Genomic DNA, 15,291 nt, shown 5'->3' with positions numbered 1-15,291 from the left:
TACTACAGCATATCCACAACATTGCTATAAGCTTCTCACCTTGGGGATTTGGACCTTAAATCCATCTGAGTGTACCATCAGATTGATGGTACAGTGCTGATATATTGTGAATGGTGTTGGAGCACTAAGAGTGTATATCTCTTTAAAGGAAGCTGCTATGTTCACACCATAATGTTTACCAGTGCATAATAGTTTTATCTTCTTTTTTCTGTAGGGCAATCAAGGCATTTCAGGAGGTGCTCTACATTGACCCCGGGTTCTCTCGTGCTAAAGAGATTCACCTGCGACTGGGACTCATTTTTAAAGTCAACACAGACCACGAGTCCAGCTTAAAGGTACGGTCGGCTAATTTTGCCATTCTCTTACAGTGCTCATGACACACAATAAAAAGTATCAATAAACCATTTTTGTCATAGTGCCCGCCGTCACCTGCCTGTAAACGACTACAAAATAAAAGTGAAATGAAGTCGTAATTATCAAACGACTTCTAGCAAGTTTTCTGAGCTGTCACAAACTAGGCTGACATATCACACGGCGAACACTTTCTGGCAACCAGACTCATCAAAACACAGCAATGGAGGCACAACAAAGTGAAGAAAGAGAAATATTCACAACAATAGCTCAATAACATTCATATTGTGTTGTGAGGAGTAGTTATTAATACAATGTCATACATTTCTATATAACAATTTTTCATTATTTAAAGCATAAGGACTGTCAGCTGGCCCTATATCACTTTTGGAAGCCAGAGCTGCAAAGCACTTCATTGATCACTTGATATAACAGGCATTAAAAAATCGACCACAAAAGGTACATTGAAACACATTTCAAAAAACAATGAAGTAAACAAAGAAGTAACTCATGGTAAAACACAAAGGTGGTTTCTGCGTTTTTGGGAGCAGTCACATCCATAACTTGTTTTCTGCATGTAAAAGTATTAATTGTAAACACGCTAAAAACAGTGTATATAAGACACACTGGACTATAAGTCGCATTTTTGGGGGGAATTTATTTCACAAAATCAGAGAACAAGAACAGACATTTCATCTTGAAAGGCAAGTTATAATAGGCTAATAGGCTAGATACTTGAATAGGTGGTCGAACTGTCTTCTGTTTGACTTTATCTGAGAACGCTATGGTCAGACAACTAGATTTCCTGTCCGGTCGGACAAGAAGCCATTGTCAGCTCCCAACCGATCGTACAATTGGACACATTTCTGGCATTTGTTTTCTGTGATATTGATCTTGCAGCATTATGACATGAAATCAATATTATACTGTGGGAAAAGTGTCTACACAGGTCCCTAAGAGTGACCCACAGGAAATGGGGTGTAAGAGTGAAGGTGTCTGAAAGCTTTGGCTGTGCTTTATCGAGCGAAGCGTGCGGCACGAGCTGCACGTCCTCACTCTTAAGTACTGGCACACAGCCAGCATCACACACCTTCACACACATTCACACTGTGTGGCTGGCCCACTTATCTACCACATGGGATGCATTGGATGCAGAAGAATAAAAAAAACTCAGGGAATGGAGATTTATTTTGAAGGACAAATTCTGTTGTTGTTGATCCTGCTGGAGCCAATTCAAAGGCATCAGACTGTCGGGAGATGATGGAAACGTATTTAACGTGCACTTGGATTATGTTCTAAATATGACCACATTGTACTGTGCACATAAATATATACACACACGCACACTTACTGACTTCCCTCCATTAGCTAATTTAAATAAAATGTATGTTTGATGTTTTATAACTTTGCACGCATAACCCAAGCATGGTGCGTTTAACTGCAAATTAGAACTTAAAATAATGAGCAGCTGTAGCACTACTAAATTATTTTTTATTATTTTAAGTTTGCACTAAAGGAACTACAGTTCTCATGATGCTTAGTGCGGCATACTAGGAAGTAGTGAATTAGTCCAAAGTGCCCCAAAATAGATGCTCGTATGACATATATTGATAGAAGTCGTCTGCAGCTGTTAGATTTCATGGTTTATATTGCATGCAAAGCACTAAACATGCGGTTTGAATGCTGCTGCACGCACTGCTACTTCCATATTACGTTTATTATTGTTCACACTAGTGATGCTACAGTCTGATAGACTTCTGGATGACCAGAGAAAAAGCTGTTCTCTAAACAAAAAGCAATTTCATCACTTTTTCATCCCATGACACCCCTAGTTTTGAAACAGGAGACCTTGAACGACTTCTCTTTGGAACTATCAGTATCCACGACTCCAGCTAGCCAAATACGGGCTGCACTGTTTACGAAAAAGACCCGTGACTATATTGCAAGGCAGTTACACTTCGATCCCTCACTTAATGTGTACTGTGCCTCTGTAACATTACAAAAAGTTCGATTTTCAATACACGCACCGTTCCAGTCCTAACTGCTGCACATTCTTGTATTGTTTTACTCCTATTAGACCAGGGGTGGGCAAACTTTTTGACTCGCGGGCCGCATTGATTTAACAAAATTGACGGGGGGGGGCATACTATACATTTTACACGTAACAGTCCACCTGGAATTATGATCACGATCCCAGGTTGCATATTATTAATAATAATAATAATACACTTTATTTGTATAGCACTTTTCAAAATACTCAAAGATGCTTTACAGAAAAATGGACTTGAATAAAAGCAAGTAAACAGAGTAAAAGATACATTAAAATACAACATTCATTCGTTTATACGCAGTTAAAACATGGGTAAAAGCGGGGCACAGCAGTCAAGTATAAAAGTTCATTCATTCATTCATTTTCTACCACTTTTCCTCACGAGGGTCGCGGGGGGTGCTGGAGCCTATCCCAGCTGTCTTCGGGCGAGAGGCAGGGTACACCCTGGACTGGTCGCCAGCCAATCACAGGGCACATATAGACAAACAACCATTCACACTCACATTCATACCTATGGACAATTTGGAGTCTCCAATTAACCTAGCATGTTTTTTGGAATGTGGGAGGAAACCGGAGTACCCATAGAAAACCCACGCATGCACGGGGAGAACATGCAAACTCCACACAGAGATGGCCGAGGGTGGAATTGAACCCTGGTCTCCTAGCTGTGAGGTCTGCGCGCTAACCACACGACCCTGTGCCGCCAGTATAAAAAGTTAGACATTAAAAACAGATTTAAAGAGGTGGGTTTTTAGTTGTTTTTTGAAACTGGGAAGGTCAGGGCAAACACGCAGCGAATGGGGCAAAGAGTTCCAGTAGGGTGGGGGCAGCAATGGAGAAGGCCCTGTCACCCCATTAAGTTTAAATGAAATACTTTGGAAAGAACAGGCGGGCCGTATTCTAACACTTGGCGGGCCGGATGTGGCCCCCGGGCCGTAGTTTGCCCACCCCTGTATTAGACAATGCTTTCACTAAAACAGGAAGTGAACAAACTCTGTAATTGCTGAGATATATGGAGGGTGAGACTAAATAAGTCTCCTTCCTACTACACCTTGTTGAATTATGCCAGTGTTACTTCATGTAACTTGTTACGCACAACCAAAACAATGACATTTAATGAGGAATATGCATTTTCATATGTGCATGAGATGTCTATGCATAGCAACGACAGCTGCGAAAGAAGTTGACGATGCAATGGTGATGGTAGTGTCATCTCCTTTCTCTCACTCCCTGCACTCACCACTGCAGCCGTCTGCTGAATAGTAATCACTGACACCAGAGGGGGGAGGGCGGGAAAGGGAAGTAAGACAGCAGTGAGAGAGAGAGAGAGAGAGAGAGGGAGAGAAAGAGAAGGAGAGTGAGTGGCAAAGATATGAAGAGGGAGGTGGAATGTCAAGCTAACAGCCAGTGCCGCATTATCTGCCAAGTGTGAAGGAGCGAGGAAGGTGTGCATCCTTCTCAGGAAGATGCATGAGGGCTTACAGAAGGAGGCTGCAGACGAGCCGCCGCATTGTATAGGTAATGTTATTTTTGATTTTGACCGGTAGTTTAGTATATTTAAAGCCGGCATGCTGCACGTGTGAATCGCCGGTGACACTGCCAGTGTCTTGTCTGGCATTGATCATGTAGCGTGGCTGCCACCACCTTTTATTTCAGAGATCCAGCATTTGACTGACTTTAGTAACTATTTTTATTGTTCATGCTTCTGTGTGTGAATGGGGCCTGGCTGACATGGATGCAGTACAGTCTGTTCTCACAAGTCTTCAAATGACCCAGATACTGCAACTGCATTCTCTTTTTAATGCATGCTTGCGTGAATCCACTGCAACATAGGGCCGTCACCTTGGAGTCGCCTATAGGAGACTATCAGACATTCCGATGGGAAGTTAATATGTTCACGGCTTGACTGACGATAACACCAAGCAGACTATATGCCCACTTGTAAGGAGAGTACCAGGAGGAGGCTACATATGTGGACGAAATGATACACATACAAGCATGCTTGTGGATATTCTCATTGATTCAGGTCATTGTATTCCCAGGGCATTGGCTCAAATGCGACTGAACTGCTCAGGTTATCTTAGAAGATGTTTCGCCTCTTATCCGAGCAGCTCAAAGATTTGGTAGGATAGCTCTTGTTCTGTGCTGCACCACAAAAGAGTGAAACTGTTCTTGTCTTGACATGCTTATACCTTTAGAGGATACATACTTTTGAGCATCCACCATCCCCTCAGACAAGAGCTGTCCTGTCTATGTAGTCAGACTAGAGCCGTCCTACCTAGTCTTTGAGCATGAACTGATGGGAGTCAGTAACTTTTGCAACTTTTACTCTTCTAGGAAGACTTTGGAGTCGGGATTTGTGCCCATTTGTGTGGTCAGGAGGATGCATGGTTAGTGGGCAGCCACACAGCTAGTAGACCCGAGTTTGATTCCACCCTCTGGCATCTCTGTGTGGAGTCTCCCCGTGCGTTGTGTTTTCTCCGGGTACTCCGGTTTCCTCTCACATTCCAAAAACATGCTAGGTTAATTTGTGACTCCAAATTGTCCACAGGTATGAATGTGAGTGTGAATGGTTGTTTGTCTATATGTGCCCTGTGATTGGCTGGCGACCAGTCCAGGGTGTACCTTGCCTCTCGCCCGAAGACAGCTGGGATAGGCTCCAGCACCCCCGCGACCCTCGTGAGGAAAAAGCAGTAGAAAATGAATGAATGAAGGGTCGGAGGCAGGGTTTCCTCTCATATATTTTTTTTAAACCTGTGGTGGTGGGCTGCATGGGGGGACGAACTTCTGCTGTGTTGTGCCGCTGCCGTTTTTTTAAACTTATGTCTAAAATCCTGCTTTTGTTACTTGACTTATTTAGTCCATTTGTACTGTGTGACTAGTGCAAAAGTCCTCAGTGGTGGTGGAGACCTCAGTGATGGTCAGCCAACTCACTGACCATCTGATGCTGCCTTATCGACTACATTTAAACTGTGGGCAACAGCCAGGCAGAACCAGCAGAAAGTTAAATTCCTCCCATGTGGTCATTGCTCAAACGGTTGACATATTTGTTGTCAAACTATTTCACTGCAATCATCCCTTCAGCAGGCCAGTAATCATCAGGTCTTTTTGTCCACCATCAAGGGAGCTCCACCAGTGTGGTTCAAATGTAACTGACAATCAAGGAACTGTCCAATCTCTGAATCAGACCAAACCATATGAAGAAGTTGTCATGAAAGACAGAAAGCTGAGGGTATTTTATGGTTTTGCATAGTGTCGGCACCACTTTGTAGCATCTGGTCCTGTTCACGGAGGGTAACACTTAAGTCACAGTTGATTCATTTTTAATCCAGTGATTCCAAATAACTGTCACCAGTATCCTCTGCGCGTGTGGCCTGATAATCAGTATCCTTTATTATTTGGGTCCTCATTGCTGTCACTCAAATCTGCATCTGATGCTTGAGGATTTTCTGTTACCAAACTCAGAAGAATATGTGGTCTTCAGTTGTGATAATTCTTATTTACCAATGTTTACTCTTCATTTTTACCCCAATAACTACTATGAACTCAAAAACTGATGAAAGTTACTGACTTTATAATTTATTTAACTTATTCATGATGTGCAAATGGTGACTGATATTGTACCCGAGGAAGCATTTGGCTTTTAGGCACCGTCCCACTGTCATTGGTATCCCAATTGTCAAGGCCAAAAATGATTGTGGTTCATTTTGGTTCATTTGTAAGTCACTTGACATAACAATTTGCTATCAATAAGCAGTTTTCAATTTATGTGGAGCTCCACATCCAATAGCTGTGTACATCAACTAAGTAGTATGTTAGTGAAAATAGCTACATAGTTTTCATTATTCATACACCTATTACGTCCACTTAGCATTTGCTACAAAGTATTACAGATATTGTATATGAGAAATTAAAACGATTGTGCAAAAGACAATGCAGCCAAAGTCAAGGCAATATAAAGCTTTCAGCAATGGACACATTTTCCAATTCATGATGAAATAGTAGTTTGACAAATGCAGTAGGAGAAAACACACATTTCTGTAGTAGAGTTTCTGAAGTAGAGTTCAAACAATAACAACAACAACAACATAATAACCCGCGACAAGTGAATGGAGAACATTTGTTATAGATATAGGCACCTTACCACTTAGTTAGATTATCTGTAATTGGAATAATAAATATGAAAGTTGCATTATTTTTACATATATTTATATGTCTGTTTTTCCACCGAATAAAGAGGGGCTTCATGTCAGTTGACTGATGTCATATGACATCTACAAAGTGACAGTTATGATGTAGGGACAGGCATCCCACACTAAATCACGATATACATACAAACAGACATTACATGCATCGCAAACCCTGTAATATTCATAATATGTTATGGTATAATATATTCTGTTATACCTTATCAGGTTTTAGATATCCATAAGATATCCATTTATATATATTTTTATATCAATTTTCTATGTTGCTTATCCTGTCGCAGATATAAATGACAGAAAATAATACGGAAACTATTTGTAAAACATAACTCATAAAATGTTAGTTTACTGTAACCCTACTTTTTGCCCACCCTGTATACACACGGGCCCACACACCCACACACATATTTTATCAGGGATGTTCCGATCAGGATTTTATGCTGCCGATGCCGATAATCCATGAGTGAAATCGTCAGATACCGATACAATTACAAATCACATCCTGTACATGCAGTGTAAATGTTTTAATGCACTACTGGCTATATTAGGGGTCAAAAAGAGTTACTCATTTTTGTAACATTAATTTTCACACAAACAAAGCCAATATGCTTGTTTTACCAGAACAGGAACAAAATGCTGGTATCCACAACTCACATTTTGTATTTCACTGTGCATTTATTTCTAGTCTTCTCACATTATTAACTGAAAACCTGAATGAAAAGCAGGTTTATACACGCATCTGCTGCCTTCTGATCGTGTGATATCAGTGTGCACAACACCCGGCGCAAACGCTCACTCGTAACACTCGTTGCGTGTCACACTATCATTCGGAGTGTGACGCAGCCTCGCACAGAACGAAAGTTCCTCCTGCACTAAATGTGCTACATAGTGTCTGCATGCTCCCAAATCTGTACTGAGGTGGTACTCATCCCCAAATTCTGGCCACTCTTTCAAGTACAGCGCTTCATTTGCTGCCTGGCGGATGATCACATCCCGAGCCTCAAAGTCACCACACGCTGCCAAGTGTTCGGCCCCAAATGCAGCACCAATAGAAAGATTTTTAAAGCGCTACGCCGTTGAGATGTTTTTGAGGCATGTTTTGCGGAGTGCAAAAATTATATCACTCTCAAAAAGACAGGGAGTCCCACACACAGCACCGATGCTTATGATGCTTATTCTGAATGCTGCAGCAGGGGCGGATGGGACCAGCAGTTTAAATATTATTATTATAGATTATCACATATTTGTAAATTATTACTGACTTAAAAGGTCACAAAAACAGAAAAGAGCATGTTTTTACAGCAAAAATTTTTTTTTAATCAAAATGCGCAAATTTACAGGATCACGAATGATGAATTGTAAATATGTCCGTATGCACTGTTTTAAAAAAAATGAAAACTCAGAAAGATAGTGATTTCTCTTAACCACAATCAATAAATTCCTATGCCTGTTGCTCCACCCAGGTACCATAGCACAGTGTTATTTAATTCTGTTATTTGCGTTATATGTTATATAGATATATTGATATGTACGGAAATAGTTTTTTTTGTAATTTTTTCCCCTTTCTGTCTGCAGCATTTTCAGCTGGCGTTGATCGACTCAAACCTCTGCACTTTGTCCAAGGCTGAGAGTAAGTCGCTGGGCACTCATGAATATTCATTTCTAATTATAGTATGTAACTATAAGAATAAATCCACATTGCATGTCTTGAGGAAATGGGGTTGTTATTCCTATCTATGCTGTAGTTTCCCCTGCTTGTCTCTCGCTGTCAGTCCCAAAAAACTGTGGTTGCCAAGGAGACAACAGGAGGAGAGCTGCAAGATCTCACATGCACATTACACATTGCACGCACACCCTACTGTCCCTCTCTCATTTGTGCTCCGTGCTGGATGCAATCTGTACACAGCAAGCATACATGTCATGCTTAGTTTTCCTCGAGAAAATAAGGTATTTTGCCTCTCTTTCACATAATATCCTGTTTTTGACCTTTCACCCACAAAGATACCTCTCTGCGACTGCAGGAGATGACATCCAATGTATTGTTAAACTGGTGGAATGGTGCGGCAAACTTTTTTACTTCTGTGCGTAGCTCAGGATTTAGGACAAATTTTGGTTAATTTTGAAAATTATGATTATCATTCAAAGATCATTGTGTCATTTTATAACTTTGTAATGTCACATTTGGCATACTATATTCACCATGAATCACAGGCGTCACCAGCTTTCGCAAGTGGTGTCAAAACAATTACAAACAGCAATGCAACACATAGATAAACCAGAAGACACTACCAACGTATAATGCAGAATAATCAACTAATATCTGTATATGAGCTCTAACCATTTACAAAAAACGGCAAAGCACACTGGCAAACGGAAAGTACTGCCAGCAAAGCAACATGATATAGATTGTCTCTAAAAAAGTACGTCAATAACCCCCCCCAACATATATATACATTATATAATGTATTGTTAAACTATTGTAGGGATGGGATCGTATTTCAGCTGTGTAAATTAATGGTTATGACAAACTGCACGACTTACACGAGTTTAGATGGTCCCATCCTACATAATACATACTACAAAACCTGAGTTACACAAACTACAGCAGCTCAGGAGGGACACTAAAGACATCACCGCTTCTTGTGCATTACAAGCTGCACCACAGCCTCAGTCAGCGTTGTCTGTCGAAAAGGAAGGTTGTGCTGCACATGCACACCAAACTGTGGCATTCGGCTTAGCTATAACCTTTGTGCCTTCATTCATATTCGTGTCTGCTTGCTAACTGCTAGCACTTTGTGTAGCCCCACCTCCACGAAGAGGCTTAATACTTGCAAGGAGACTCGCTCTCACAGGGCCACACTTTAGACATTCCCTGGTTTATCCCTTTCACCAGGAAGACTGAGTGTTATTGAACGAATGCATGCTTTTTCCTTGACCGCCTTACTTTCCCCTTATGTTCCGATGTAGCCGGGTGTGCCCCTGAGGTCTAAGTGTGAACATATTAACACTGAATTATTGTGTGTGTTCCCTTACTTAACATAAAAATACTAATTCTGATTTTTTTTGTTTTTTGTTCCCCACACAGTTCAGTTCCACATCGCTCATTTGTATGAGATCCAGGTAAGCCACACATCCCTTATATGCAAATGAGGTCATTAAATGCATTTTTGCTGGTCTCTGGAATGCAAGTACTAGTTTTGTTACCTAGTTAGGGCTGTCTTGGGTCAGAAATGCGGTCATTCCATCAAATCAGCTGTAATACAATTGGCCACTCTTTACAACATGTGAATAAATATTTGATAAAAAAATGTCTTTTCCCACCTCCCTTAAGCATTTCCATTTGTGCATGAGTGGGCAGTTTCATTTACGACGCTTCTGCCAGTGTTTCAGGAAGGGTGGGTCACAGTTTTAATAGTATTTGTTAAAGTTTTCATTATGTAATCACGCACGCATACTCCTGTTCAAAATTGTAAGAACAGATTAAACATTGCAAGAAGTTTCAAAAAATTAAATGAGAGTGAGAGAAACATGAACATTGTTCGTTGAAGGAAAAAGCACTCCAAATCATGATGGTGCCCACTCCACTGTGCAACGTGGAAAACATCTCGTTTGTAAAAATGGAAGCCATTAGGAACGTCAAGGTTACATTTTTTCTCATTGGAGAATAAATCTATTTTACACTTTTTGATGTCCCATGTTTGATGCTCTCCTGAAAATTCCAAATGGGCTATTTTGTGGTGTTGAAGAAAACGAGTCCTTTTAAAGACATTTGTTCTTAAAACCCTTGCCATCTGGTTATTGGACTGCAGACTTGACAGACAGCCAGTTGGCTCCTCCGGCTCAGTGCCGGTGACATTTTTTGGGTCTATCACTTGACTTTTGTGTTCCATAACCCTCAGGATTTTTTTTTAGAAGTTCAACAACAATCAATCAAGCGGAGCGCTTACCAAAGTAGCACTAAATCATTTTTACAGATTTGAACTGAAGGTTATTGGTGGTGTAGTTGTCCACATTGCGGGCGTATGTGCATGTGGCATGGCGTCCATTCCCGCTCAAGGCATTCATTCACAATTGGCATCATTCCATGTCCAAGTCCGCTGGGATGATGGATGATGAGATTTATTTGTGGATGGATTACATATGACAAGTAGTGTGAATCATCAAGGTGTCAGCGTATAGCAGTTCATTTCAATTAGAACTTTTTTTTGTTTGCTGGAAGTCTATCTTTATTGAACTGGAGAAGAAAGAAACGACTCCCGAGCGCCTCTCATTTATTGCCCTCAAGTGTCACTACGGTGCTCACACAGGAAGAGTCCGGAACCAGACAAGAGTGGACGTGGCTTATTGTGTGCATTTGTGTGTGTGGGGTGGGGGTTGACTCTCATTTAAGTTGATAAGGTGACTCTTCGCCTTTGAGAGCGTCTACTGATTATGTGATGTGAGGTCAGTCGGGTCGTGGAGATAAAACAAAACGGTGGCTCACATTTCGCTGGTGTTGAGATGGACATCCAACACACAATCACACACTTTGAAAAGTGCCCAGACGTGTTGAGTCTAGTCTGACCCCCACCCCACCCTACCCTCACACGTTTGTGTTTGTCCGGCTGGATGGTCATTACAAGTGTGAGGTCTTTTTTTTGGGGGGGGGGGGCTCTTTTGTCTGTGTGCTTTGTCTGTGTGCTTCATAAAACACATCCTCCTGTCTTGACTGGTCTCCTGTTTGGCTCTTGTCTGCAGAAGAAGTACCGAGCTGCCAAAGAAGCCTACGAGAGTCTCTTGCAGACGGAGAGTCTTCCTGCTCAGGTGAAGGCAGCCACACTGCAACAACTTGGTGAGTGTTTTTCGATTGTTCAACATGCAGCATGTTGGGATATTAGGTGGCATGCTATATGAATTATATACATGTTTCCTTTCTGACCTTTTGGAGGAATTTGAAAGTATTCTAAAATGTCAAAAAAATGTTTCTCTCATTCTCATTAACAGTGGTAATTTTTTTGACACGCGATTAACGTGCACTACTCCAGTTTGACCCTCGGCCCACACCGTAGTTTGACTGAAGCACAGTAACTCTGTAGCCACAAGCTGGCCCAAATATTCTACAGAAATATTCTTTTGATTGGTAAAGTTAGCTTCAAAGCTGTGGCAGATGGTTCTTGCAGCAAAACCAAAGTTATTTATTTCTACTATCGCTGTGTTTGAGTTTTCACGCATTACAATAGAAGCGCTCTGTGATTCAGGGTGGGGACAAGCGCATATTGTTAGTTGCTGTAATAGAAAATGGGTTAATTCTGACATGCTGTGTTTTTTAGGTTCATTTTTCACAGGAACAGGAAGTTACTGTGTACACATTCTAATATTATGAAATTACACAGTAGTTATGTTGCTGTTGGTTAGCAATAGAAAAGAAGTTAACAACACTATTTTTTTTAGTGATTTTCTAATAAATTATACCTTTGGGTCTCAACTTTTATGTAAACAAAAGCCATCGGTCATGTATGTTGTATTTAACGTCCAGTTAAACTTAAGCAGGCACTTTTTAGTAATGGTGAATGTATGAAACACCTTTTTTGATGCTTTTATAACCTCAGCAACACTGAAGCTGCACACCAACACAGAGGACGTGATGGAAAAAAGTCATGACAACAACCAACTTTGATAACATATGTAGCCATTAAAGCTTGGCTATAATAATCTCACATATTGGTGTCAATATTCATGGCGCTCTTCTCTCAGCAACACAACTACACTAAAGACTGACAACCATCACCCTACCCCCGGCAGTAAAACACATTTCCAGTCTAGCCTGCCATGGTTGTTATGGTGACCCGTTGAGCTTACCACAGGTGTGTAGGGGAGGAATTGTCACAGGGAGGGGAGGTCTATGTTTGCATTTTGTCAACACTTTGGTACCTGTGGTGTATTTAGATTGATAGGTCAGTTTGTTAATGCTGTTCTGTTTCGTAGCATTTATCATAGCCAAAGACACTCAGACGAGAGTGTACAAGATTCTCACATTAGACTGCTGTTAAATAAAATTGCAAATAAAATGTTTTTCCTTGCTCTCTTCTAGGCTGGATGCATCACACAGTGGAACAGCTGGGGGACAAAAGCACCAAGGACAGCTATGCCATCCAATGTCTGCAGAAGTCTCTAGAAGCTGACCCAAACTCTGGCCAGTCCTGGTATTTCCTGGGCAGGTAAAATAACCACATAAAATCTTGGTCTATATGACAATTACGGGCGTCCAATGGTGCAATATTTTTGTATCTTGGCTGGTTTGTATTTGAGCTCAATTTTTACAACTCATCTTTGCTAATCTGTTTTTTCAGGTGCTACTCCAGTATTGGGAAGGTACAGGATGCCTTCATCTCCTATCGTCAATCCATCGATAAGTCTGAGGCCAGCGCTGACACCTGGTGCTCCATAGGGTGAGGAAGAATCTGGGCTTTACTCAGTCTGTTAGTCTGGGAATCGGATGGTTAAAATGTTGGATAGAGAAGACTTTTATTGTGCGGGTGTAATGCGTCATTGAATTTAATAGCATCATTAAACTGTTTAGTTTAAGCCTTAACAGTGGTATTTGTGCAGTTGTATGACAGTCACGGATGTTAAAATGTGACTTAAAGGAAAGCTGCACTTTTTTTGAATTTTGCCCATTATCCACAATCCTTATGTGAGGAAGAAAAACACGTCTTTCTCCATTCTGTGCATTCTCTCCGCCTTGTGCTCGTAGTTTGTAACCAACATTGGACTCATAGGCCTTTTCGGAGCTAACACAGAAAACTAGGCCTGTCTCAAAAATGGATATGTTGACTTATCGAACGATAAACTAGATAACTATGACATCCTTGATAAATTGATATGCGTGTATGTATGCGTGCATATATCCTGACAGGCCTACCGAGAACTAATTTTCTGGAGTAGTGACGTGGCTAGATTGACTCTGTATATAGCTGTGATATCAAGCATCATGTGTGCAATGTATCACAGTAAGTATCATGGTGACTTCCTCAATGGACAGTTGTCTGTCTGGCACAGCTGGCATCTGGTGTCTTTTTTTCAGTTATTTTTGGTAGATGGAAAAAAGTTTGTACGGTGACAGGGTTTGTTGGTGCTAACAATGCTTCATTCGTCATCATGCAGTCTCTTGGCCTCCTCGCCAGATACACAAATCCTTTCCATTGATGGTAAATAAAATTGTGTGTAGCAGAAACACAAAATTCCTGGCAGCATGGCTTGGCAAGCTCCACAGTTATGAAGTCCTGAAGGTAACAGACTTCAGCTGAGAGCTGACTGCTCCCGAAAAATATATGTGTGCACATTAATGAATAAGAAGACACAGTGAGCAAGGGTAATGCTCAGTCTGTTAAACCAGAGCACAAATAGTGTGCAAACTAGTCAATACGTAATAAATGACATGTGTTGCCACAGTGAATTGCGCAACAATGCTGAGACAAAATACATGCAAGTGTAAACACCGCTTGTGAATTGTGACTGATGGGCAAAATTTCATATAATTGCAGTTTTCCTTTTAAAAGTAAATGTATAATTCACCCCTACCTTCAGGGTGCTCTACCAGCAGCAGAACCAGCCTATGGACGCGCTTCAGGCGTACATCTGTGCCGTGCAACTGGACCATAACCACGGCGCTGCTTGGATGGACCTGGGCACGCTGTACGAGAGCTGCGGGCAGCCACACGACGCTATCAAGTGCTACATCAATGCCACGCGCAGCAAGGCCTGTGTGAACACTGCCGCGCTCACACAGCGCATCAAGCTGCTGCAGGTAGGCTTCATTGAAAACATCAATGCAGCCGCATCTGTTCGATGTCGTCCAGTCATTCAGTGTGTTAAGAAATGCCAAAGCAATCAGCTTTTCAATTTTTTTTTTACCATTTTCATATCTGAATACTCAGATATGATTTTTTTTCTCTCATTCTCTGTAATAATCAAACATACATTCATTGCATACATTTGTGATATGTTTTATGCCTTGAGCTTACCAGTGGCCAAGCCACCCCCCCCTCTCTTTGTGTCATCTTGTTGGTTCAGCACCTAAATAAGTGTGTGTGTCTTGCACGATCTCTCCTAGGCTCAGTTGTGTAACCTACAGCCAGGTAGTCTGCAGAATAAGAGTAAAATGCTTCCTAGTATTGAGGAGGCATGGAGCCTACCCATCCCTGCCGAGCTCACGTCCAGGCAAGGGGCCTTGAATGCTGCACAGGCACAGCAGGTGAGAGATCCAGCTCCTACTCAGAGACCGCCGCCTGTAGGAAAAACAAACCGTAAGCTGTAATAGTCAGCTTTGCATCTTGGTCGGCATGGAGGTTAGAACCTAAAGATGGAATGAGATGCAGCAAGGTCACTCCGGACAGCCTCTTTCATGCAGGATCATCGGCGCCGTGACAGAATTTCTAGCATTTTCTTTTGCCTTTTACACAGAACCTAGCAAAGCGGGATTTGGAAATCAAATAATTAAATGAATGAGGATGTCGGTATGATGGAAGCTATACGCTACACTGTCAAGCTTCACACCCATCCCAGCTGTTTGATATTGCCTTTCACACAGGCCACGTCCTGTCTCTGGTATAGCTCTGATAGTAACCCTGAAGCTGGGTCGACACAGAACATTGTCGCAGGAAAATGAAGGCTTTTGAGGGCAGTGTAACCAGGTTTCCAGACCCA

General features: G+C 41.6%; 1 protein-coding gene across 3 annotated transcripts in view; it reads left to right on the top strand.

The window, feature by feature from the left end:
* The window catches only part of kdm6a (lysine (K)-specific demethylase 6A), a 35,695-nt gene that overhangs the window by 8,478 nt on the left and 11,926 nt on the right, over nt 1–15,291 (top strand). Inside the window, exons 6-13 of one of the 3 annotated variants that reach the window (XM_058082875.2) lie at nt 215–335; nt 8,182–8,236; nt 9,692–9,726; nt 11,344–11,437; nt 12,677–12,803; nt 12,936–13,034; nt 14,173–14,392; nt 14,699–14,839. In XM_058082875.2, the coding sequence (XP_057938858.2) occupies nt 215–335; nt 8,182–8,236; nt 9,692–9,726; nt 11,344–11,437; nt 12,677–12,803; nt 12,936–13,034; nt 14,173–14,392; nt 14,699–14,839 (892 nt within the window). Of the gene's footprint in view, nt 1–214; nt 336–3,711; nt 3,920–8,181; nt 8,237–9,691; nt 9,727–11,343; nt 11,438–12,676; nt 12,804–12,935; nt 13,035–14,172; nt 14,393–14,698; nt 14,840–15,291 lie in introns of those variants that run through there. The other 2 variants (XM_058082877.2, XM_058082876.2) reach the window with 2 other exon arrangements.

This window comes from Doryrhamphus excisus, linkage group LG12, assembly GCF_037039965.1.
Source record: "Doryrhamphus excisus strain RoL-2023G ecotype Guam linkage group LG12, RoL_Dexc_Guam_v1.1, whole genome shotgun sequence".
NCBI lineage: Eukaryota > Metazoa > Chordata > Actinopteri > Syngnathiformes > Syngnathidae > Doryrhamphus > Doryrhamphus excisus.
This window is presented reverse-complemented; position numbering and strand designations above follow the sequence as displayed.